The 21,293-nt window shown below is 67.4% G+C and overlaps 1 protein-coding gene across 23 annotated transcripts in view; it reads left to right on the forward strand.

Moving 5' to 3' along the window:
- The window catches only part of NCOR2 (nuclear receptor corepressor 2), a 255,049-nt gene that overhangs the window by 161,062 nt on the left and 72,694 nt on the right, over positions 1-21,293 (forward strand). For 19 of the 23 annotated variants that reach the window (XM_036221357.1, XM_036221362.1, XM_036221355.1 and 16 more), the window contains 6 exons: positions 1,590-1,656; positions 6,668-6,840; positions 7,656-7,749; positions 10,297-10,475; positions 13,899-13,953; positions 15,516-15,614. In XM_036221357.1, the coding sequence (XP_036077250.1) occupies positions 1,590-1,656; positions 6,668-6,840; positions 7,656-7,749; positions 10,297-10,475; positions 13,899-13,953; positions 15,516-15,614 (667 nt within the window). The remainder of the gene's footprint in view (positions 1-1,589; positions 1,657-6,667; positions 6,841-7,655; positions 7,750-10,296; positions 10,476-13,898; positions 13,954-15,515; positions 15,615-21,293) is intronic. The other 4 variants (XM_036221361.1, XM_036221364.1, XM_036221381.1 and 1 more) reach the window with 1 other exon arrangement.

Below are 21,293 nucleotides of genomic sequence, written 5' to 3' on the forward strand. Positions count from 1 at the left end.
CGGCGTGCGCCTGGCTCCCTCACTCGGGTGCTGCTGGCCGTGCGTCTCCCTGTCCAGTTGTTGCCTTTCCCTCCCGTCCTTGCTTCAGGAGCCGGTCACCTCGGCCAGCCCTCCGTGGGGGGAGGGGAGCCAGCCCCACCTCCTGGGGGAGGGGCACGGGAGCCTCTGCGGGGGGGCGTGTTGAAGCCAGCGCCGTGCGTGGGGAGACGCTTGGCGCCTGGCCGGCGAGCTCCCCCGTCTCTGCCGCGCGGTGTGCCGGCTCGGCTGAGGGCCGTGCGGGGACCGGCCGCGTTACCGCCGCGACACGCCCGTGGCGGCCCCCCCTTTCCCCCCTTCCCCCCCGGAGACTCGGGGGGGCTCCGTGAGGGGCCCGCGTCCCCGCTCTGTCCGTCTGTTTATTCGGCCACTTGTCTGCGTCGCGTGGCCTCGCGGGTCTTCGTTTCATCCCGCGGGTCATGATCCGGCGGGAGTCACTTCGCTGCTCGCACCGTTCTGCCCTCGGCAGTCGAGACGCTTTCAGGTGGGGCCCGCGGCCTCTGCACCCTTGTGTCCTTTTCTTTCTGGCACTTTTTTTTTTTTTTTCCTTGAGGATGTTCTGGGCGCACCCTGGGTATCCCGCGACCCCGGAATCAGCCACCCTTGGAAGAAAGGGCCCCGTCGCTGCAGGGTGGAGTTCGAAAGCGAAGCCTCGTGCGCCCGGTGGTGGCTCTGGGGGTCGTCGCTTCTGGGCCTTCTCAGCCGTCCCCTCGTTTTTTAAGTCCCGACCCTTTGCTGTGTTGAAACTCAGATGGCCCTGCACGGCCGGCCCTGCCGGCTGGGCTCTTCCCCTCCCCTGCCTGGCCCCCGTCCCCGCCTCCGGCCGCATGGGCCTGCTCTCTGTCCTCCAGACACTCAGGGCTTATTTGCTGGACAGGGCATGGCTCACTGTCAATGATTTTTGTGGGTTGTGGATGCTGCTGAGAAGCCGGGGAGCCCCTCCCAGAAAAGGTGACGCCGTGCCCGCCCAGGTCTCAGCGACTCCAGGCTCCGAGGGCTCCCAGGCCCGGGGCACCAGCGTGTTGGGGAGATGGGGCGAGGCCTCAGCTGTGCAGCTGGGGGCGGCTCCACCATCCCTTCCGCAGCGGGCCCCCGTCTCTGGGTCTCCCCCCTCCCTTTGCCCCGTCTCCATCTCCCGGTCTGAGGCTCTGGTTGTGTCTCTGTAGCGGGTGTGGCCCACGGGCAGGAGGAGCCTGTGACTATGGGGGTGATGGCCACCCCAGGCAGGGGGAGCCTTGCGACTGTGGGGTGATGGCCGCCCCGGGCAGGGGGAGCCCTGTGACTGTGGGGTGATGGCCTCCCCCGGTGGGGCAGAAAGCCAGGAGCTCCTAAAGGGCCCCTCTTCTGCAGACCCGGCTCGGTCTCGTGTGGGTGGGGAGCTTCGGGGTCAGCGGAGAGGATCAGGCACGTCGCCGTCGGGGGCTCGTTCCTGGGGCTGCGGGCGTCTGAGCTCACAGACCAGCGCGGGGCCGACGCGGGGCTGCCTCCCGCGGCCGGGTCCGTGGTGCCGGCGCCTGCGCTGCTGACCGGGCCCTTGCCGTCTCCACCTGCAGAAACCAGGCGATGCGGAAAAAGCTCATCCTGTACTTCAAGAGGAGGAACCACGCTCGCAAACAATGGGTGAGTCACCCGCGCCCCACCCCACCCCCCGGGGCCCTGGGCCCCGTCCAGGCCGCTCCGGGCCACGCCCGCTGGGACCCCTCCATTCCGCAGCTGTCCCCATCCTGGGAGCCAGGTTCTCCCACGGGCGGCGGCCGCGTCTCGGCAGACGGGCCCGTGTGAGGGGACTCGGGTGGCCGTTCACGCCGTGCGGGGGTTGCCTCAGTGGTGGAGGGGGCCACCCGCCGGTGCTCCCTCGGTCGTGAGGGAAAGAGGAGCTGGTCTGCATGGCCCTAAACGGAGAAGGGGTTCGTGCGGCCGAAACACCCGCTGGCCGGAGCTCGGGGGTTCCGTCCGGTTTTGCCCACGTTTCTGAGCCGTTTTGTTACCTGCTCTGCACGTTAGCACATCACCAGACTGGTCTGGTCGTTCGGTGGGACCCGAATTCCTGCCGCGGGTCCGCGTCCTGCGGAGCCGGAAGCCGCCGACCCTCCGAGCCTCTCACTAAAGCCCCACGTGAACTCCTCGCGGGCCTGGTTCCTCTGGACCGGCTTCCGAATGCACCTCGCTCTGGTCTCGGATGTCGGCCGGGCCCTCGGAGGCAGGAGACGCTTGTGGCCCAGAGGCTGGGCGGCCGGGAGGCTGGGCGGGCGGCACTCCAGACCCCAGTGCCCCGCGGGGCGACCACAGAGAGGCACGGGGCCGGGTGGACGGGGCGTGTGAACCTGGGCGTCCGTCTCATTCGCCGAGTGGAGTGTTTACCGAGGACCCGCCGTGGGTCGGGCGCAGCGCTGAGCCGTGCTGAGCGGAGGGGGCGCGGACGGGCCGTGCGGAGGGGTGGGCTGGGGCTGGGGACAGCCCCGCGTGTCCCTGGGGTGGCGACTTCAGGACTGAGGCGGGAGTGGCTGAGCATCTGGAGGTCGAGAGTCGGGCAGCGGGCACAGCAGGTGCCAAGGCCCCGAGGCCCGTGGGCGACGAGGGGTGGATTGCAGCGGGCAGGGTGCGAGCGGGCGGCTTCTGAGCGACGCGGAAGCCTCGGGAGGCAGGTCACCTGGAAGCGTTTCCCCTCTGGTGGGCCGCAGCGTCTAGACTTCGTGATGCACAGTGCACACCCGATGAACGTGCTCCCAGGAAGGAGAAGAGTCGGGCAGGAATTTGCCAGGAAACTGCGAACACCGGTCCCCAGCTGTCCTGCCTGGGGCCGGTTCGTTTGGGGCAGGAGGAGGGGCTGAGTCACATTTCACAGCGACCCCCGTGGGGCGGGGTAGGCTTGGGGTGGGTGTGAGTTCTTAAGAAATCCCACATGGCTCCTCGGGGGTGTCTGGGGGTGTGGAGAGGAGATCGGCTCATTCAGAGAGAGCGGACCTGGGGGCTGCTAAGGATTCCTGGTGGCCCTGGCGACAACGAATTCAGAAACCACGGAACCTGTGGCAGGAAGGCGTTTGGCACGAGCTGGTTCTCGCTCTTACCTGCGGAGCCCGAAGTGTCCCTGGCAGCGTCATTATCAGCAAGGCCTGGGGGGGAGCCCGGCCAGCGCGGTCCCCAGGCCTCGGACCTGCCCCCCGCCATCCCAGCTGCCTTCTGCGGCCTGAGCTACAGGACGGACAGGGGTGGACAGGACTGGGCAGGACGGGCTCGTCACTCCTTGACCACCATGCACAGGGAGAGGAGGCCGAGCCCCCATTTCCAGGACAGCCAGTCGGGGAGCATCTTCCTGGTCTTTGTCCCCCCGCCCTTGTGGGAGGCCACAGGCTCCGTGCAGGTCTGGAGGACGCCGGGTCTCCAGGTGGCCACAGAGGCCAGCTCCCCCGGCCAGCAGGCCCCAGCCACCCTTCCTGTCCCTGGGCCTGAGGCCGCCTTCCCCAGTTTCCAGGGCACCCCATCTCTCACTGCACCCCTAAGCATAGAGCTGCACCGCACTACGCCTGGCCCTGCAGCAGGGGTTCAAATCCTGGTCTTGCTAGGTGACCGGGTCAAATCGTTGAACTTCTGGCCTCAATTTTCTCTTCCGGTCAGTGCTGATAATGTTAACAGCCACCTCATTGGGCCGCTGAGGGGGGAGGCTGGTCAGGGTGACGTCTGGGGGACAGCAGGTGCTCAGAACTGTCCGCTGCGGATTAACCCTAAACTCAGCAAGGGATTTCGAGGGACCCCGAAGAGCCAAAACAGCCCTGACAAAGAAGAACCATGTCGGGGACTTTGCGATCTCAAACATGGCGCGGCGTGGTCCGGCCGGAAGGACAGGCCGGGAGGACTGGGCTCGGAGCGAGAGCCCAGAAACAAGTCCTCATCCGCGGCCAGGCGGTTTTTGTCAAGAGGCCGAATCCAGTCAACGAAGAAGGATGGGCTCTTCAACAGACGGCACTGGGACACCCCGACATCCACACCCGAGAGAACGGGGCCGGACACCCCGACATCCACACCGAGAGAACGGGGCCGCACCCCCAGCTCACAGCGCCAGCCCTACGCGCAAGAGCCGAGGCCGTGACATTCGCGGGAAAAACCCGAGAGGATGAGTCTTCACGGCCTCGGAGTCAGCGGCGGGTTCCTGGGGTGATGCCGAAAGCAGAAGTGTCCCCGGGGAGGAGATGCGCTGGCCCCCGCCGGAGCAGCTGTGTGCACCGCCGTCCGGGCCCTGCTGCCGCTCCCCGACGGGGCCGCCCGGGCAGCGGGCCTGCGTTCCTGCCCGCACGGAGGGGGCCGCGGTCGCCACCTGCGTGGGGTCTGGCTTGGCCGCTCCGTGGGAACGCTCTGCTCTGTGCCTGGCCCGTGACGCGGTAGCCCTCGGCCGGGGTCAGTGCTGGGGACGGCCGCGGGCGCGTGAGCGGCCCGGGGGCTGACTTGCCTTCACTGCACGCACAAGCTGTGTCATGGGGACACAGTGGCCTCGCTGCTGTCCTCCTGCGGATTCCTGCCGCCCACGCCCTGCACACGGACCTCGTTCTGCCCCGGCCTCTGGTGTGAGTGTGTGCACGTATCTCCATGTGCGTGTGAGCGGGCGGGTACGTGTGCGAGGATGTGCGTGTGTGTATAATGTGTGCGCCTGAGTGTGTGAGCTGCTTCCTCCCCCGGCCAGTGGAACCCCCTTGTGGAAGCCCCCACCAAGCAGGGTCACCGGTGCCCCTGGGAGGGGCTGGAGCCACCGCAGTGGGTTGTCACACGGCGCCCAGTGGGCAGGGCAGGGCGACAGCAGGTGGCCAGACGTGGCAGGCGCCTTTCCTGCCCTGGACAGTCCTCAGGTGCTGCTCGGGCCTTTGCACGTGTTGGGCACACGGCTGGATGTCCCCTTGGGGGCGTTCTGGCCATATCTCCTTGCGCTGGCCAGTTCCACGTGGGCCGCGGACAGGCCGACTGGTCCTGTCGGCCCCCCCCCACCCCCCGCCCGCGCCTCCCCGGCAGCTGCTGGTGGCCCGTGGGCTCCTTGCGCGTCTTCCCCGGGGGCTGCGTTGTCCTCTGCCGGGTTTGCTGAGCATCTCCTCACCTATCCTTGTCTGACTCTCCTCCTCTCTCTCGCCCATCAGCCTGAGGCCTCTCTGAGGGGTGCCGAGGCGGGCAGGAAGGGTCCCCGCTCTGATGGCGGCCTGGGCTGGCGTCCCTCATGCCAGTCCCATCCCCGGGGGGCAGCTTTCCACGGCACATGGCCACACACGCGTGTGGCCATTGTCTGCTGCTGGAACTTCGTCTTGATCTCCACGGGGTCTCGGAGCAGCCCACATATCTGCCGGGCCTCCAGGCGCTGGGGTCAGGTTCGCCGCCTTCGAAGCTAGCCCGGCCGCCCTTGGGGGCCGTCAGCTGCCGGCTTTGCCGAGGACCAAGGTCAGAGGCTGGAACGCGGGGTGGGGCGGGTGTCTGGGCACGAGAGCCAGAGAGGGCTTTTCTGACGGAGCCAGAGTGTCAGGCAGCCATTCAAGCGAGACTCGCAGACCGCGCCATCTGTCCACTGCAGCTGTCAGAGACGGGGAGATCGGCGTCTCGTGGGCGGCCGGACGCTCCCCCCTGCCCGGCCCAGGTCACCTTGGAGACTTGGAAGCGAGGCCGCCGGGCGGGGGTCTCTGTCCCAAGGACGTGGAGCAGGGGGCACTGCAGTTCAGCATGGGGCGGGACTTCCTTGTCGTGGGGCTCACGACAAGCCCCAGGCCTGGGGAGCTCGGCCGAGCCCGAGGCTGGGCATGAGGAACTGGAGCTGCTTCCCAGGGGGGCGCCCAGAGCCACGCTGTCCAGCGTGGCTTCCCGTGATGATGGACACGGTCCCTGTGTGTCTGCGCTGTCTGTCCCCTGTGGACAGAGGTGTCGGCTGCATGTGGCTGCCTGGGCTGGGGACGTGGGTGGGAGACCAGGGCTCTTCACGTTACGGGATTCGAACTTAACAGCCACACGTAGCCGGGGGCGTCTGTCCCCAAGCGGAACTTTCTAGAGGGCCAGGTGGGGCGGCCACTCCCCAGGGAGGAGGCAGCCAGGGCCTGAAGGGGGGCCCATGGGTCTTCTTCATGGGCCCAGGTCTGCTCAGGTCTCGCGTATCTGTACGTGCCCGTGTATGTGCGTGCCAGTGTGTGCGTGTGCCCGTGTGTGCGTGCCCGTGTGTGCGTGTGCCCGTGTGTGTGCGTGCCAGTGTGTGCGTGTGTGCGCCAGTGTGTGCGTGTGCCCGTGTGTATGTGTGCCCGTGTGTGCGTGTGTGTGCCCGTGCGTGCCCGTGCGTGTGTCCGTGCGTGCCCGTGCGTGTGTGCCCGTCTGCGTGAGCCCGTGAGTGTGTGCGCGTGTGCGTGTGTGCCCGTGTGTGTGCGTGCCAGTGTGTGCGTGTGCCCGTGTGTGCGTGTGTGTGCCTGTGCGTGCCCGTGAGTGTGTGCCCGTCTGCGTGTGCCCGTGCGTGTGTGTGCCAGTGTGTGCATGTGCCCGTGCGTGCGTGTGCAGCCGTGCTCGTGCGCGTGCGTGCGTGTGCCCTGCGTGTGCAGATCGGTTGGGGGCCGGAGGCCGCGTGCCCGCACCCAGGCGGCACCCTTCAGCGTGCCCGCCCCGCCCCCCGCTGCGCCCGCAGGAGCAGAAGTTCTGCCAACGCTATGACCAGCTCATGGAGGCCTGGGAGAAGAAGGTGGAGCGCATCGAGAGCAACCCGCGGCGGCGGGCCAAGGAAAGCAAGGTGCGCGAGTACTACGAGAAGCAGTTCCCCGAGATCCGCAAGCAGCGGGAGCTGCAGGAGCGCATGCAGAGGTGAGCGGGGCCCGGCGTCCCCGTGTCCGTCCTGGGGCGTCCCAGACTGCGGGCCTGGGGGCCGCGCCGAGCCCGCGGAGCTGTCGCTCAGAGCCCGCCTGGCCCGCACACGCACGGGGGGCTTAAATGCGTCTCGGCGTGCAAGCTCCCTTCCCGGTGCACCCCGGGCTGGCCCTGCCGGCTTCCTTCACCCGGGCGGCTGGCACGGCCCCCGCAAGCCGCCGAGTTAGAGGTCCCTGGTGTGGATGTGCAGGGAGACGACCCCTCGGCCTGGAGACCAGGATCAGGACGCTGGTCTCATGTGAGCGAGATCCTGTGAAGTTGTGCCCGGCGCACAGTAGGCGCTTGGGGATGCGGGGCTGTGGTGGCCAGTGCCCTTTTCCGTTTGGTGACGTTCCGTGAGGTGACAGGCCATGAGCGGTGATAAGACGCACCTCACTGTTCACCGGACACTCAGCGTCTCCCTTGGAATGCCTCCTCTCTACCCTGAGAGCTGAGCCGCTTTATCTCCAGGTTACAGAGGGAAACGGAGGGGCAGGCCCGCAGAGGCAGGACTGGGGTCTGCTCGTGGATCTGTGTGGCTGGGCTTTATTGGAGAGAAAAGAGGGTTCTGGCGCTGCCGAGCCAGGGTCGGGGGCCCATGTCCTCCCCTGGACCCCTGGCTGGGGCTGTCCCTGTGGCACGGGAGCCCCGGCTCCTCCCCGCCGCCCACACGCCACGTCTGGGGAAGCGGCGGCCTCCGGTGTGGGCCGTGGAGCCGGCCGGCATCCCGGCTGCCGAGGGCCGGGTCCCAGCTGTGTCCCTCTGGTTTCCAGCAGGGTGGGCCAGCGGGGCAGTGGGCTGTCCATGTCCGCCGCCCGCAGCGAGCACGAGGTGTCCGAGATCATCGACGGCCTCTCGGAGCAGGAGGTGAGTCCACTGCTTTGATGGCGGCTCGCCCGGGGTGGCAGACACACTGGGCTTGTCACCGAAGCGGGCAGAACCGACCAGACGTCGAGGTGCTGGGGGCGTCACTGTCCCCAGGCCTGGAGGTCGAGCAGAGAGAGGGGCGTTCCTGGGTCCCCCCGAGGGACCCCTGGGCAGGATGCGGTTCTGTTTGAGCTCCCCAGTGGGGGGAAGCTGGGGCGAGGCCCCCCACCTCTCGCTCCTCCCTCCCCCCGCCTTCCTTCGGTGCCTCCGCTTGGCGGAGCCTAACTGGAAGCCACTGGGCAGGGGCCGTGGTTCCTCCTCGGTCAGCCTCCGGGGCAGGGGGAGAATCCTGGCATGCCCGCTGTCCACCCGGCGGGACCGTCTGCCCCGACTGCGGCCCCGCCAGCTCCAGCTTGGCCTCCGTTTTCCCGTGGGCCTCCCCAGGGGATGCCTGGAGCCCCGGAGTTCAGCCCCGGTGACCCTGGCTATGGTTACTGGAGCCCAGAGATGGCCAGAAAGCAGAAAGAGCGAGGAGGCCTTGGTTCCCGGGGAAGGGCCTGTCCCCTCCGGGCTCCCGTGGATCAAGCATCCGTGTCCCCAACCCCCGCCACGTTCCCGGCACGGCAGCAGACACGAGACGGCCTCAGAGAGCAGGCAGGCGCCCCTCCCACCTGCGCCCTCCGTCCGGGGGGCGTGTTGTAGCTTCAGCCCAGGGCAGCAGGCACTGGCCTGAGCCGAAATAACTGAAACGAAATAAAATGAACGATCCGGTTCCTGACGTGGCTCCGCATCGTAGCAGTGAGCGCGTCTGCTTCCCACGCAGAAGGTCCTGGGTTCGCGCCCCAGCGGAGCCACGGTCCGCGGTCCACGGCCACGGCACCGTGAACAAGGCCCGGTGTCTGATCTCGGAAGCTAAGCAGGGTCGGGCCTGGTAGTTGCTTGGATAGGAGACCACCTAGGAAGGCCAGGTGCTGCTGCAGGCTTTAAAAAAAAAAATCCAGTTCCTCAGTCACACCAGCCACGTTTCAAGGGCTCGGTCACCACAGGTGGCCAGTGGTTCCCGTGCTGGCTGCAGGGGGTAGAACATTCCATCGGTCAGTGCTACCTGGCTGCTGCTTCTCCGGCACGACAGGCGGAGGGCCCAGGGGACGGGGCGTCGGGTGCGAATGGCCTGTCCTCGGCCGTCCCCAGAGGTCCCGACTGCGCTGGTCTAGGGCCGGGCTCAGGGGCCCGTATTTTCTTCGTTAGCCACGTGGTTCTGGCACAGGCGAGTCGGACTCTGGCCAGTGAACAAGAACCTTCGTTTACGAGTCTCGCGTGCTCTGCCCTGTTCTGAGCGCTGCTCGGTGGACGGGAAGTAGCCTCCGCCCACAGCCCCAGTGGCCAGTGTGGCCGCTGTGGCCACGGCGTGGCCCACAGCGGCGCTCGGGGGCTGGGTCTGCCGTGGAAGCAGCCAGAGGAAGACGCCCTTCCCTGGGTGGCCCTGCCGCACGCAGGGCCTGGGGTCCGGGGGCTGCTGCAGCTTCCCCAGGTCCTGGCCACGTGAGACTGGCCACTGGCATCCTCGGGTGTGGAGGGATGCAGGCCTGACGCCTCACCTGAGCGGCGCAGGCCGACCTGAGGTTCCCGGAGGGGGGGGTGCGGAGGAGGGGGCTGGGCAGAGAGGCACGCTGCCCCTGCTCCAGGGAGCTGTCCGCGGGCAGGGCGCAGGCCCTGCGAGGGGGGACAGACAGGCCTGTGGCCCGAGGGTGGGGCAGGGCTTCTTCCTGGGCTCTGCCATGGTCGTTCCTCACAGCGGGGGGCGCGGGAGGAGGGGTCGGGGCTGCCGCGCTGCTGGGGGCGCTCAGGCCTGTGTGGGGGCCCCTCTCCCAGCCAGCTCAGGGCTTCCCCGCTGCCCCCACCCCCTGCTCCTGTTGGGAGTCCCAGACGTGGATGGAGAGCTTAGATGTGGGAGGCTGGGCGGGAGGTCCTTTGATCTAGCTGACCTTGGCCAGGCCGGGCCCTTGCCCGCCTCCAGAAGTGGGTAATTAGTGGACAAGAATGGGCAGCTGCAGAGATCTGGGGAGGTGACCCGCCGAGTGGCGGCTCAGAGCCCCTAATAGCCATCCTGACGCACGCGAGCCGGCCTGCCCAGCTCCTGTACGCGGCCTGGGTGGGCCCGGCCTAGAGGAGCTGGGTGCCGGGCCAGGGAGGCCTCTGGGGAGGAAATGGTCGTGTGGTCTCACCTGGCTCCCCCGGAGCAAGGTGGCCCCCTCCCCACCCCGCACGACTGCAGAGAACAGCTCCCCGCAGCATTCTGTGGCGCCTGCGTTTCCCGGGGGAGGGTCCCACCGCCCCCCCACCCCCCGCGGCCGCCACACCTGGTTCACGGCCCTGCCCGCCGCACACCTGTCCGCGGCTGCCCTTAACCTCCCCCTCCCCCTCACTGGTCTCTCTCCTTCTCCCTCATTGCAACCCCCATGGGGACCGTCCCCGGGTCCCCGCCCCTCCCCCCCTCTCGCGTGCCCTGACCTGGGCCCCGCGCCCTCCCCTCCCCCTCCCCGCCAGAACCTGGAGAAGCAGATGCGGCAGCTGGCTGTGATCCCGCCCATGCTGTACGACGCCGACCAGCAGCGCATCAAGTTCATCAACATGAACGGGCTCATGGACGACCCCATGAAGGTGTACAAGGACCGCCAGGTCATGAACCTGTGGAGCGAGCAGGAGAAGGACACCTTCCGCGAGAAGTGAGTCCCCGGCCGCCCGGGCGGCCCCGACCCCCGCGCCCACCCCGGTCCCGGCACGTGCCCGCCGACGGGGGCTCGTGACCGCGGGCAGGTAGACGTCCAAGATCGAGGTGTCGGCGGGGCGGGTCCTGCCGGACGCCCCGAGCGCCCCCTGTCTCTCCTGGCTTCCGACGGCTTCCAGTCTTTGTAGCTGGGTCACTCCATCTCCACCTCTGTCCTCGCATGCTTGCTTTCTCTTTCTCTCTTTCTCTCTTTCTCTGTTTCTCTCTTTTCTTTTCTTTTCTTTTCTTTTCTTTTTTCTTTTTTTTTCTTTTCTTTTCTTTTCTTTCTTTTCTTTCTTTTCTTTCCTTCCTTCCTTCCTTCCTTCCTTCCTTCCTTCCTTCCTTCCTTCCTTCCTTCTCTCTCTTTCCTTCTTCCCTCCCTTTCTTCTTTCTTTCTTCTTCTCTCTCTCTCTCTCTCTCTCTCTCATCTCCTCTTCTTAGAGATTCGCCGGTCGCATCAGATCCAGGGCCCGCCCTATTCCAGCATGACGTCCCCCAGACTCGTTACATGTGCAGGGAACCCGTGTCCGGACAAGGCCTCACTCTGAGGTTCTGGGTGTCCGTGAGTCTCGGGGACGCTGCTCGCCCCGGCACGAGGCGCGGAGGGCCACCTCATGTGCGACGGGGCAGCGCGTGCCGCGGAACCACGAGGCCGGAGGACCTCGGCGGCCCGGCGGCGGCCTGGGGCTGGGACGTGTGGCCGGCCGATGGCTTCGTGCTTTTCACGTTGCTTGGAGGAACGTGGCCATGTGCTGAGCGCTGCGTCCCGGACGCTGCCGGTGGTTTCTGGGTTTTGTGCGTTGTCCCCTGTCATTGCAAAGCTGGGGTGACATTGAACAGCAGCTGTGCAGCTCGCGATGGCGGGGGCAGGGTTCGCTCTCCCCCCTCAGCGCAAGGGCCCGGCTGGGGTGGAATGAGAGGCTGGGGGAGGGGGCGGGGAGGGGCGGGGGGCCGAGGGCGTCCGCCAGCAGAGGCAGGAGCTGGGCGCTGAGGAGGGGAGCGCGCGGCCCCTGAGATGTTTGGGGGAGGTGAGTGTGGAGCTGCTGGATAGAGAAGACCCTCCTCCCCCCTTACCAAACTCAAAACCTGTGGGCACGGGGTGCCTCCCGAGGGCCCCCCGTGAGGCAGGAGGGTGGGAAACAGGCGTGCACGGAAGCCTCGGCGCTCTGTCGGGAGACGCGTCGGGAGCCAGACTCTGCCTGCCTCGCCGCCGGCCTCCACGTCCGTGTCCTCCTCAGAGAAGGCCTTACTGCCCGCCGGCAGTTTCTTTGACAGTGACGAGGCAGGGCCGGGGGCAGACTCTGCCCTTTCCAGGGTCGGGGCTGGGGTGACCCTGGGTCACGGGCAAGGCTGAGGCGGGTTAGCCAGCGCCGACGCCGGGACCGGAACACGCAGGAGAAGCGAGCGTGGAGGGTCTCGGGTGGGCGACGACACCCGCTAGGATCGCGTTTCACGGTGGAAGAAATTCTGAAACCGTGGCCGAGCTCGAGGGGCGGTGCTCCGAGTCCCCGCGTGTCCGCGGCTCACGTTCGGCCGCCCTGCACAGGACGTCGCGCTCCGGGGAGCCGTGCCGGCCGCGCGTCCGGTGTGTGAGCGCAGAGACGGAAACGCCCCGTTCCTCGGTGGCCCCTGGTTGGCCTGGCCATCACATCACGGCTGCTCTGCTGTCAAACGAGGCCTCAGGCCACGTCACGCCAGCGCGGCGGCCACAGAACCCTCGGCGATGCCACGAATTGGTGTCACATCGGGTCGTTGGGGTCGTTAGAGCCCCTCGGCGTGGTCGATAGTCTTATTGATCTGTACCGTCTTGAGAAAATTACGCAGGCGCTTCCGGGTGCCGCCCGTGTCCCCGCCTTTCTGGAGCTTTCTGGGGCTGCTCAGGCCAGATGATCCCACCGTGTTAGGTGCTGCAGCAGGGGGGGCCGGGGGCCGGGCGGGGCCGCGCCTGCGGACTCCCACGCGGGCGGCCCGTGTCTGTCAAGCAGCGTGGCCCTGGTCGAGGTCTCGTTTTCGGCACGATCGCTGGTGCGTGCTCAGGGCCTGAGCGGAGCGTGTGCCGGTGGCCCAGGGCTCCACCACGGGCGGGCTCGGAGACCTCGAGCAAGCCACTTCCCCTCCAAGCGGCGGGTTCCACATCTGGAGCGTGGGTTGCTGACAGACGGTGCCTCGCCGAGTCGCGGTCGGGAGGCGGCCGGTCGCGGCACGTGTTCAGGGGACCTTCGGCAGCGGATACGGGTGTAAGTTGGAGGATGGTGGAGTGAGCGGCCTGGAGATTCACGACTCTGGTTCCTGGTCTCCCAGGGGCCCATCTCTGCTTGGGAAAACCCCCGAGGAAGGGACAGGGGGAAGGAAATGTCGCCGGGGCGGAGGGAGGGAGGGAGGAAAGGCCCGTCTGGAGGAGAAGGGCGCGGGGCCGGCCCCAGCGGCGCACGCTGCCCGAGGTGGGGGTGCAGGCCGGGAAGCCTGCCTCCGACAGGGCTTCCTCCGGGAAGGGAGAAGAGGCCGTTCCGGATTCTCCAGTGTCTGGTTGGGGAGCAGGGGAGGGGCCTCCTGGCCTTCTGCCCAGCCATCTGGAGGGCTGGGCCCTGGCCCAGGCTCCCTCTGGGGGACGCAGGGCCCCAGCCTCGCCAGCAGCTTCTCCTCTCCCCAAGGGAGGCCGTGGGGCGGGGGCGTTGTGGGGATGACCAGGTCGAGGCTGGGCCGGGGCCCAGCGACCCCGCCCCGCATCCCCGGGGCCCAAGCAGCTGTGACCCACATCTCTGCCCCCGCAGCCCTCTGCTCCTGTGGCCCCGGCATTTCAGGCCGGTGGAGCCGTTTCCCAGTACTCCTCCCGGCTTCGCAGGAAGCCGCTTGGTGGGGCGCCAGCTCCCCGCCACCCCCCTCCAGCCTTAGTCCCTTCGTGCGGCCTCCTCGGCTGGCCTGCCTCCTGCCCGGCTCCCCGAGGGCACGCAGAGCCTCTGCTCCTACCACTCCAGGCCTGACCTGCGACCTGGCTGGCAGGGCCCCCGCGTGGGCTGGGCGAGGCCCCGTTTCCCAGGCCCAGCGGGAGACAGAAACAAAAGCAGATTTGGAAGGGGGGACCCACCAACGAGCTGCATGTAATGTCCTCGTTTTTCCTGGAAGCCGCCTCCAGCAGGACAAACAAATATATTTTCAAAGGCGCTAAAACCAGTGACTCATCCTGAGGAACGCCTTCTCTGGCCCTGGCCCGCCCGCCCCGGCCTCCCAGCTCTCCCACGCCCCCCTGGGCTTAATTGCTCTGAGTGGGGCGGTGCCCGCCCAGCCCGGCCAGTGGAGATGGCAGGCGCCCGCGAGCTCGGCGTGCACCCCGCCGGGAAGCCCCCCTCCACCTGGCCTCAGGCCCACCCTTCTGTTCCCACAGGTTCATGCAGCACCCCAAGAACTTTGGCCTGATTGCATCTTTCCTGGAGAGGAAGGTGAGTCTCCGCCGCCAGCCCCGCCGCCCCGCCCCTGGTCCTTCTGCTGTCTGTGCCTGCGGGCAGCGCCTGACCGGTGGGGACGCCCACCCCTCCCCCTCAGCGGCCTCTGCCTGCCTGTCCCTCACCCCCCTCGCTGTGTCTGCCTGTTCTCCCCTCCTTTCTCCTTCCCGAGGAGCGCGGAGGCCTCAGGCCCCGCCCTCCCGGGCCCAGGGGGCGGAGCTCTGGGCTGGGAAACCCCGGGAGAGCTGAGTGCAGGGCGTCCCCGGAGCCAGCCCTCCGCCGTGGCGGCCAGCGTCCCCGCAGACCGGGCGTGGGTTCTGGAGGCCGCGGCGTCCTAACGAGGGCTTTATGGGCCAGCGTGGCGTTCTTCCAGGACGCCGGACGCAATGACCTTTCTCGGGCCCTCTGTTGGTCAGTGTACGCTGACGTTTCAGACGCCAAGCCAGGCACGCGGTCGGCAGGTCCTCGTTCCCGTCAGACAGACCTCCACGGAGCCCCGATGTTCGATCCCCACCTTGCCCCTGACCCAGCCCGGGCAGTGCCCCTTTCCGCCCCCGGCTCCCCCTCAGCAGGTAGACACGAGGAATCCCCAGGGACAGTAAAGCCCCCGTGTGCACCCCCGAGCTGGCTGGGCAGTGCCCGCCGCCGCCCAGGACAGGGATGCTGGCGTGGGCGCTGGACTCGGCCCTCGGGACAGCAGCATGTGGGCAGAGTGAGAACAGAGTGCCCCAGAGGTGTCCCTCCTGCGGTGCTGTTCCGGGGGTTTCAGGCAGTGTCCCCCAAATCTCGCTTATGCGGAGGCCCTCCCTGTGGAGGGTGGGCACTGCGGCCGGAGCCAGGGGCCCCTTTTAAGGTCCCCGCTGTCCCCAGGTCTGCCCTTGGTGACCTGCTAACTGCAGAAGGAGGGGTGCAGGGTGGCGAGGGGCCATCTCCTCACGCCTGGGGAGCCAGTGTGGAGAAGCAGGCCCTCCAAAAGCCTTTCCCCGAGTTACAGCAGCGTCTTGCTAGGGGCCCGGACACCCCCAAAGGTGCTACGTTTAGGGCTCACCCGAGGCGGAAGCTGGGCTTACGGAAGATGGCAGTTGAGCGGCAGTATTTAGGGACGAGGGAGTCGGGTCTCTGGTCTGGGAGTAAACTTCACGACATTCCTGGCTGAGAGGCGGCCCAGGGCGAGACTGATGTGGAGCTTCCAGAGGGGCTGCAGCCGGTGCGCCCGTTCGCCCGGGGCTGGGGCCCGGGCCGGGGCCGGCAGGCGACAGCTCTGTCGTTCGGGTCACCGGGAGCAGCGACGGTGAGAACGGGCCGCCTCTGTCCCGTCCCTGCTGTGCCTGGCGGCATTGTCCTCAGCACTTAACTACCTGCGTTACCGTCCTTGGTCCTCCCAGCAGCGCTGACGTGTAGGGCTCCGTATCCCCATCCTGCGACAAAACCGCGCCCCGGGGCCATGCAGCCGGGTCCTGGGGGAGGCGGGGTTTGAACCGGGGGCCTCTGGCTGCTCCCCGCCCCGGCCGCCTCGCCGCTGCACACCCCCTAGCGCCTCTCTCTCCCTCTTCCCGCAGACGGTGGCCGAGTGCGTCCTCTATTACTACCTGACCAAGAAGAATGAGAACTACAAGAGCCTGGTGAGGCGGAGCTACCGGCGCCGGGGGAAGAGCCAGGTGAGAGGCGGGGGCGGGGCTGGCATCCGGGGCGCGTGGCCCGGGTGACCGGCGCTGGCGTCCGGGGCGCTGGCTTCCGGGGCGCGTCGCCTGGGTGACCGGCGCTGGCATTCGGGGCGCTGGCTTCCGGGGCGCGTCGCCCGGGTGACCGGCGCTGGCATTCGGGGTGCTGGCTTCCGGGGCGCGTCGCCCAGGTGACCGGCGCTGGTGTTCGGGGCGCATCGCCCGGGTGACCGGTGCTGGCATTCGGGGTGCTGGTCCGGGGCGCGTCGCCTGAGTGACCGGCCCTGGCTTCTGGGGCGTGCACCATGTCCCCCAGTTTGGCCCCTCCCACCCCCCAGAGGGTGTCGAGCCTACGCCAGCTGCAGAGAAGGGAGTGACCAGCGGCCACTTAATTTTCTGAGCTTGGTGATCTGTGGTCCTTGCGCTTAAAAGGGCCACATTTCCAGAGAGAGGGCTGGTTCTCAGGATGACGTGGTCACGTCCACAAACGTTATTAATATTTAAAATTTTTAATACTTGTGTGTTTATCTTAATGCATATTTAAAAAAAAACAAAACAAAACCAGTACTTCAACCTGTAATTTTTGAGACCTCACTACTTAGGATGAGACTAAAGGGTTATTTAAGCTACTAGCACAGGGCTCGGCCAACACTCACCGGGCTGTGCGAATAAAGTTTTATTGTCACGTAAGCCACGCCCACTCATTACCACCGCGGCAGCTTTTTTGTTCCAACAGCTGAGTTGAGTAGTCGTGACAGAAACCGCAGAACCTAAAAACTTTACTATCCGGTTCTTTGCAGAAAAAGTCCGCTGACCTCTGAGTTAGAGGAGAAAGGAGTTGGCTTAAAAAAAATCCGGTAGATAGTGGCGGAGGTGACCACACGTTTCAGCGTGGGTCGTGCGTGAGCGCTCGGGGTGTGGGAGCCCGGGGAAGGGACGGCTTCGTGTTCACTTCTGGGCTGTCGAGAATCAGCCCAGAGCAGGTGCTGGGAGCACCTGGCGGGGGGAGGCAGCTCGCGCCGGGCTCCGAGGGATCCAGGCTGACCCTGCAGCGGGCACTGGGCACTGCCGTTCGATGCCGGACCAGAGCTGGTTGAGGCATGTCCTTCCCTGGGCCTCCGCGGCCTGGGGGACCCCAGGGGAGAGTGACGGGGCCCCGGAGTGCGTGAGCTGAGATGGAGGGGACCCCGAGCTTTCTTAGGTGGGGGCTCCCTGACACCAGCATTGTCCAGCTCCCCGGGGCTGCCCACCCTCCCTCTCCTGGGCTGGCAAGGGCAGGACGTTGAGGGCATCAGAGTCACCGTCACCGGTGGGGTCCCAACGTCCACTGTGACGCTCGGTGAGCGAGTCCCTCAGCCTGCGGCAGGGGGTCTCTTGGCGTCTCCTTTCTGGTTTCCGGGGTCTGTGCTTCAGGACTGGGGTCTGCCGTGCTGGCGGGTGAGCCACGTGTAATCAGAGAGCGAATCCGTCAATGGGGATGAACAGCCCCTCACTGCATCTCGAGCGTCAGGCTGACGTGATTGGGGCTGTGCCTTCGTCCTTGATGGCCCGGGTCCTTGAAGGATGGCTGCGTGTGGCTTGGGGACACGGTCTTCCTCTCCAGTTTTGTGTAGCCACAGCTGGCCCACTTGCTCACCTGTCTAACAGATGTGAAAAACTGAGGCTTACTGGCTTGGAGCTATTTGTTCCAGAGAAGAGACCTAGCTGTGGCATTTTAGGAACTGAAGTTCATTCGGGACTTTTCTACGTTGAGAGGCAAAAATACAAATAAATGGCAGGAAGCATGAGCTGGGACGATAGGCCCCCGAGGTGATATGCTGAGAGGCAGGATAGGCAGTAGGGAGTGGTGGGGTCTGTGGCAAAGTAGAGGGTCGCTAATGGCATTAAGGTTTATTTCTAAGACATTGTCAGGTATTTGTTGAGCGCCTGGGCTGTGCTGGTTCTCTCGCGCAAGTCTTCCTGGTGTGCCCCCTTCCTCCTGTGCCTTTTGTGGGGGCGCCGTGGGGGGGCTCCCACGGCTCCTTTCGGTGGCTGGGCTGGGGGCTCTGGAGAGGGGCGGGGGATAGATGAGACCCGGCTCCTCCTCCCCTGCGCCGGGAGCCCCGTCTGCGCGGAGGGAGGTGGAGACTGGGTGTCGGCGTCGCTTAGGAAGGGGGCAGCTCCTGGGGGCGAGGGGCCCTCCCTTCCCCAGCCTCCCCTGGCTGCCACGTCTTTGACTTTGTGGCGTTGACGCTTTGCGTGGTAACCTGTCTGTCTGTCGGGCGTTTGTGCGGTGGGCACAGGGGCGGTGTGCCAGTCGACAGGCCGAGCGTCAACACGCAGTTCTGAGGCGGATGCCAGAGGCCTGCCCGACAGGCTCCACAGAGTCGGGGCCCCGAGGGGGGGTGGAGGGGCACCCCACTGCCACGGGTGGACAGGACAGAGGCAAGACCGTCCCGGGCAGAGGACAGGGGAGAGACAAAGGCGCAGGGCCCTCGGCGCCTTCCAGCGTCTTAGACGAAGGAAGGAAGGAAGGAGAGAAGTCACGGACAGACCCGTTTGCTCCCCTCCGCGGCGACAGATGCGGGGTCCCGTGAGGGGGCGGCAGGCGGCAGTGGCGGAGCCCGGGGCTCGCTGGCGGGCTCCGGCCACGCATCAGCGGCGCCCGCTGGCTCTTGGCCAAGCGGCCCGTGTGTTCCAATGTTTTGACGATGGGCTGAAAATCTGATTTTATGTGATTTTGCCTGATTTTACATCGTAGGTCACATGATCAACGACAGTAAAAAACTGTCCAGGCCAAACCACTCATATTTGCTCTTGAAATCTGCCCGCAGCCCCCGGTAGGCGACCTCTGGGTGCGAGTGTGGCAGGCCCGGGGGAGGCGGCCAGGAGGGTTCTGTGCCTGGGGCGGGGGCCGGGCCGGGCCGGGCTGTTTCGTAGCAGGGGAGCAGCGTTTCGCCCTCTGTCCGTCTGCCTCGTCCAGGGTTAGGCCGGGTGAGGGGCGTGGGCTTCTCTGGTGAGGTTTCACTCTCCGCTCAAGCCCGCGTCTAAGCTGAGACTCCCCAGACCGAGGAAGGAGGCCAGAAAGCCAGGCAGGGGCCCCGGGTCCCTGGTGCCGTCCCCACCCTTTGATCGTCCCCACCCTTTGATCGGTTGGGGCTGCTGCAGATGTCCAGGGGCAGCTCAGCCCCTCCCCTGCCAGGCGCGGACACTCGGGTGTGGGCCCTGGAGGGGCTCTGCCGAGCAGACCCTCTGCCCCCACCACCTGCCTTCAGCCCTGTCCATAAACATGGGTCAGCCAGGCGCTGGCTTCAGGGCGGCCCCTCGACAGTGAGATAAACGGCAGACAGAGGCCCCGCGGCCCCTCGTGTAAATGCGAGATGCAGTTGCTGGAGCCGGCTGAGCTCCATCCAGGGTTTTGTGGAGCCCGTGACCTTGCCCATGACTCTGCCGGTGAGGGAGGCGGTGGCTCCCCAGCCCGGCGTGGAGCGGGCGCGGGCACGTCTGCTTGGCGCCCGCAGTGGGGTGGACAGTGGGTGCGGGGGCGGCGGCCTCCCGTGGGCCGGCGCCCCGAGCCGGCGGGAGGTGGGCAGGCAGAGGCCCCGGTGGGACGGGTGTGGAGTGTGCCCCGCTGTGGGCTGAGACGGTGCCAGACGACGGCTCCGCCGCCCTACCCTGTTCTGACTGGCACTGCGCACACCCCGTCGGCTCAGGCAGGAGCCCAGGCCCCACCGCGCGGGGTCGCTGCCCCGGGCCATTCGACCGTGTGGGCTCTGGGTCAAGAGCTCGGTCCCTTCCCTCCGGCCCCAGGGAAGGCTGGGAAGGTATTTTGGTTCTTCCCAGCAGGTGACGTGGAGGCCTTGGGGCAGCGGCGTCTGCTGCCAGGAGGTGGCCCTGCTCCTCGGGTGGGTGGAGGCTGAGTGGCCAGTGAGCTGTTCATTTCTTAAGGGGACCCCACCAGGCTCACCCCGCCCGCCTGGGCCCTGTAGTTTCCAAAGCAGACTGAGGTTCACAGCCAGTATTTGCTCGGGTCACCCTGGGGGGACCCTGGGAGTCCAGTGAGAGGCTGAAGTCCCCCGTCAGAGTTCCCGGGGCGCCGGCCCTGCGGTGCGACTGGGACGGCAATGCCCCCGGTCGCCGCGGTGACAGGGAGGAGGACGGAAGCCGCCGCCGTGGACGCTCAGAGCGTGTAGCCGCGTGCCAGGCAGCGTGAGGGCTCGGCGCCTCGTGACTCAGAGCGGCTCTGGGCGAGGCTGTCCCTGCGGCGCGGACGAGGGCGCGTGCACGGGGCAGGGGGCTCCCCGTGGCAGAATCGGGGTCCAGGGCAGGCGTGGGCTGCTGGAGCCGGGGGCAGAGGGCCCGCCGGCCTCTCAGAAATGCGCTAATCCGCCTTGCCGGCCGGCTGGGCTTCCCCCGGTGCAGGGCCCGGGCAGCGGACGGGCTCGGGGCGCTGTGGGGGCGCAGCCCGCCGGCGTCTCCGTGCCCGCTCCCCAGGACTCCCCCGTGCTGCCCTGAGGCCACAGCCGGAGAGCCTGTCTCTCTGGGGTGCCGCTCTCCCTGCACCGTGTTCGTCTCCGGGAGATGCAGGGGGCCGTCTCCCCTCTCGCCTGTCCCCACCCCCGTCACCCCCCTCCTCAGCACCGCCTGGGTCCCCCTCTCCTGAGTGGCCACGGGCTGCCCAGGCTCCAGTCTCTGTCCGTGGTCCTGGACGGCTTCCGTGGCTCGGCCCACGCCCACGTCGTTGCTAAGGACAGCCACCAGGGGCTGCTCAGCCGGCCCGCCCACAGGGGCCCCAGCTGGGACAGGTCCTGGGCCTCAGTGCGCCAGGGCCGAGCCCTTCCCCCTCCAGGGGTGTCGGACGCACGATAGCGTGTGTTCCCGAGGGGCGTTTCCCGAGTCCCCGCTGCGTGCATGGGCTGTGAAGCTTCCCCTGCACCTCCAACCAGGCCGCGATGCTGCCGGGAGCCAGACAGACAGACGGCCCCCGGGAGTCTGCCGGCTGCACACAGCTCCCCAAGGAAGAGCCGCCGAGGCGGACTCAAGGTGGGACTCCGCGGTGCCGACGAGCAGGCACCCGCCGCCCTGTAGACGCCCCCTTTCCTGAGCCGGCCTGCTCTCGGCGGGCCCGGATGCGGGGGTGTCCCCGGTGATCCCCCCTCGCCACCCCTGCCTCGGCGGGATCGAAACGGGCAGAGACGGGGCGAGGCCGTCTCGGGCTCCAGTCGGTCCCCAGTGCCCGGGGCCGAGAAGGGGACGTGCAGTGCCCAGCGGGTCAGGTTGTCCTCCCGGAGCGGGGGGCTCCTTCCCGCGGCCAGCACCAGCGTCCGTGCCGGCGTGGCCGTGGGGGCCACAGCGGCGTCCGCGGGCTGTGCCCTCCCGGGGTCACGGAGGGGTGAGACGGGGTCCCAGACCGCACGGCGTTGCCGGCGACCTGCGCGAGCTCTCGCCCGCTCCCCGGAGGCCTGTGGCGTCTCCGGTGCTGAATCGTGAGGCGGCGCCCGCGTTTCAAGCAGGTGCCCCAGCCATGCCAACACTGCTGGCCCCGGGGTGCCCTCTGTGGCGGGGTGCTGGGGGGCTCTGGGGACCGCCCCGGGAAGGGACGGGAAGGGAGCAGGGTGGCAGAAGGGGAAGTCGAGGCGCAGAGCAGGCCCACGGGCACCTGACGGGCCTTCGGGGGGCTCTGGAGCCGGAGTGGTC

Source organism: Rousettus aegyptiacus, unplaced genomic scaffold, assembly GCF_014176215.1.
Source record: "Rousettus aegyptiacus isolate mRouAeg1 unplaced genomic scaffold, mRouAeg1.p scaffold_m13_p_5, whole genome shotgun sequence".
In the NCBI taxonomy this organism is placed as follows: Eukaryota; Metazoa; Chordata; class Mammalia; order Chiroptera; family Pteropodidae; genus Rousettus; species Rousettus aegyptiacus.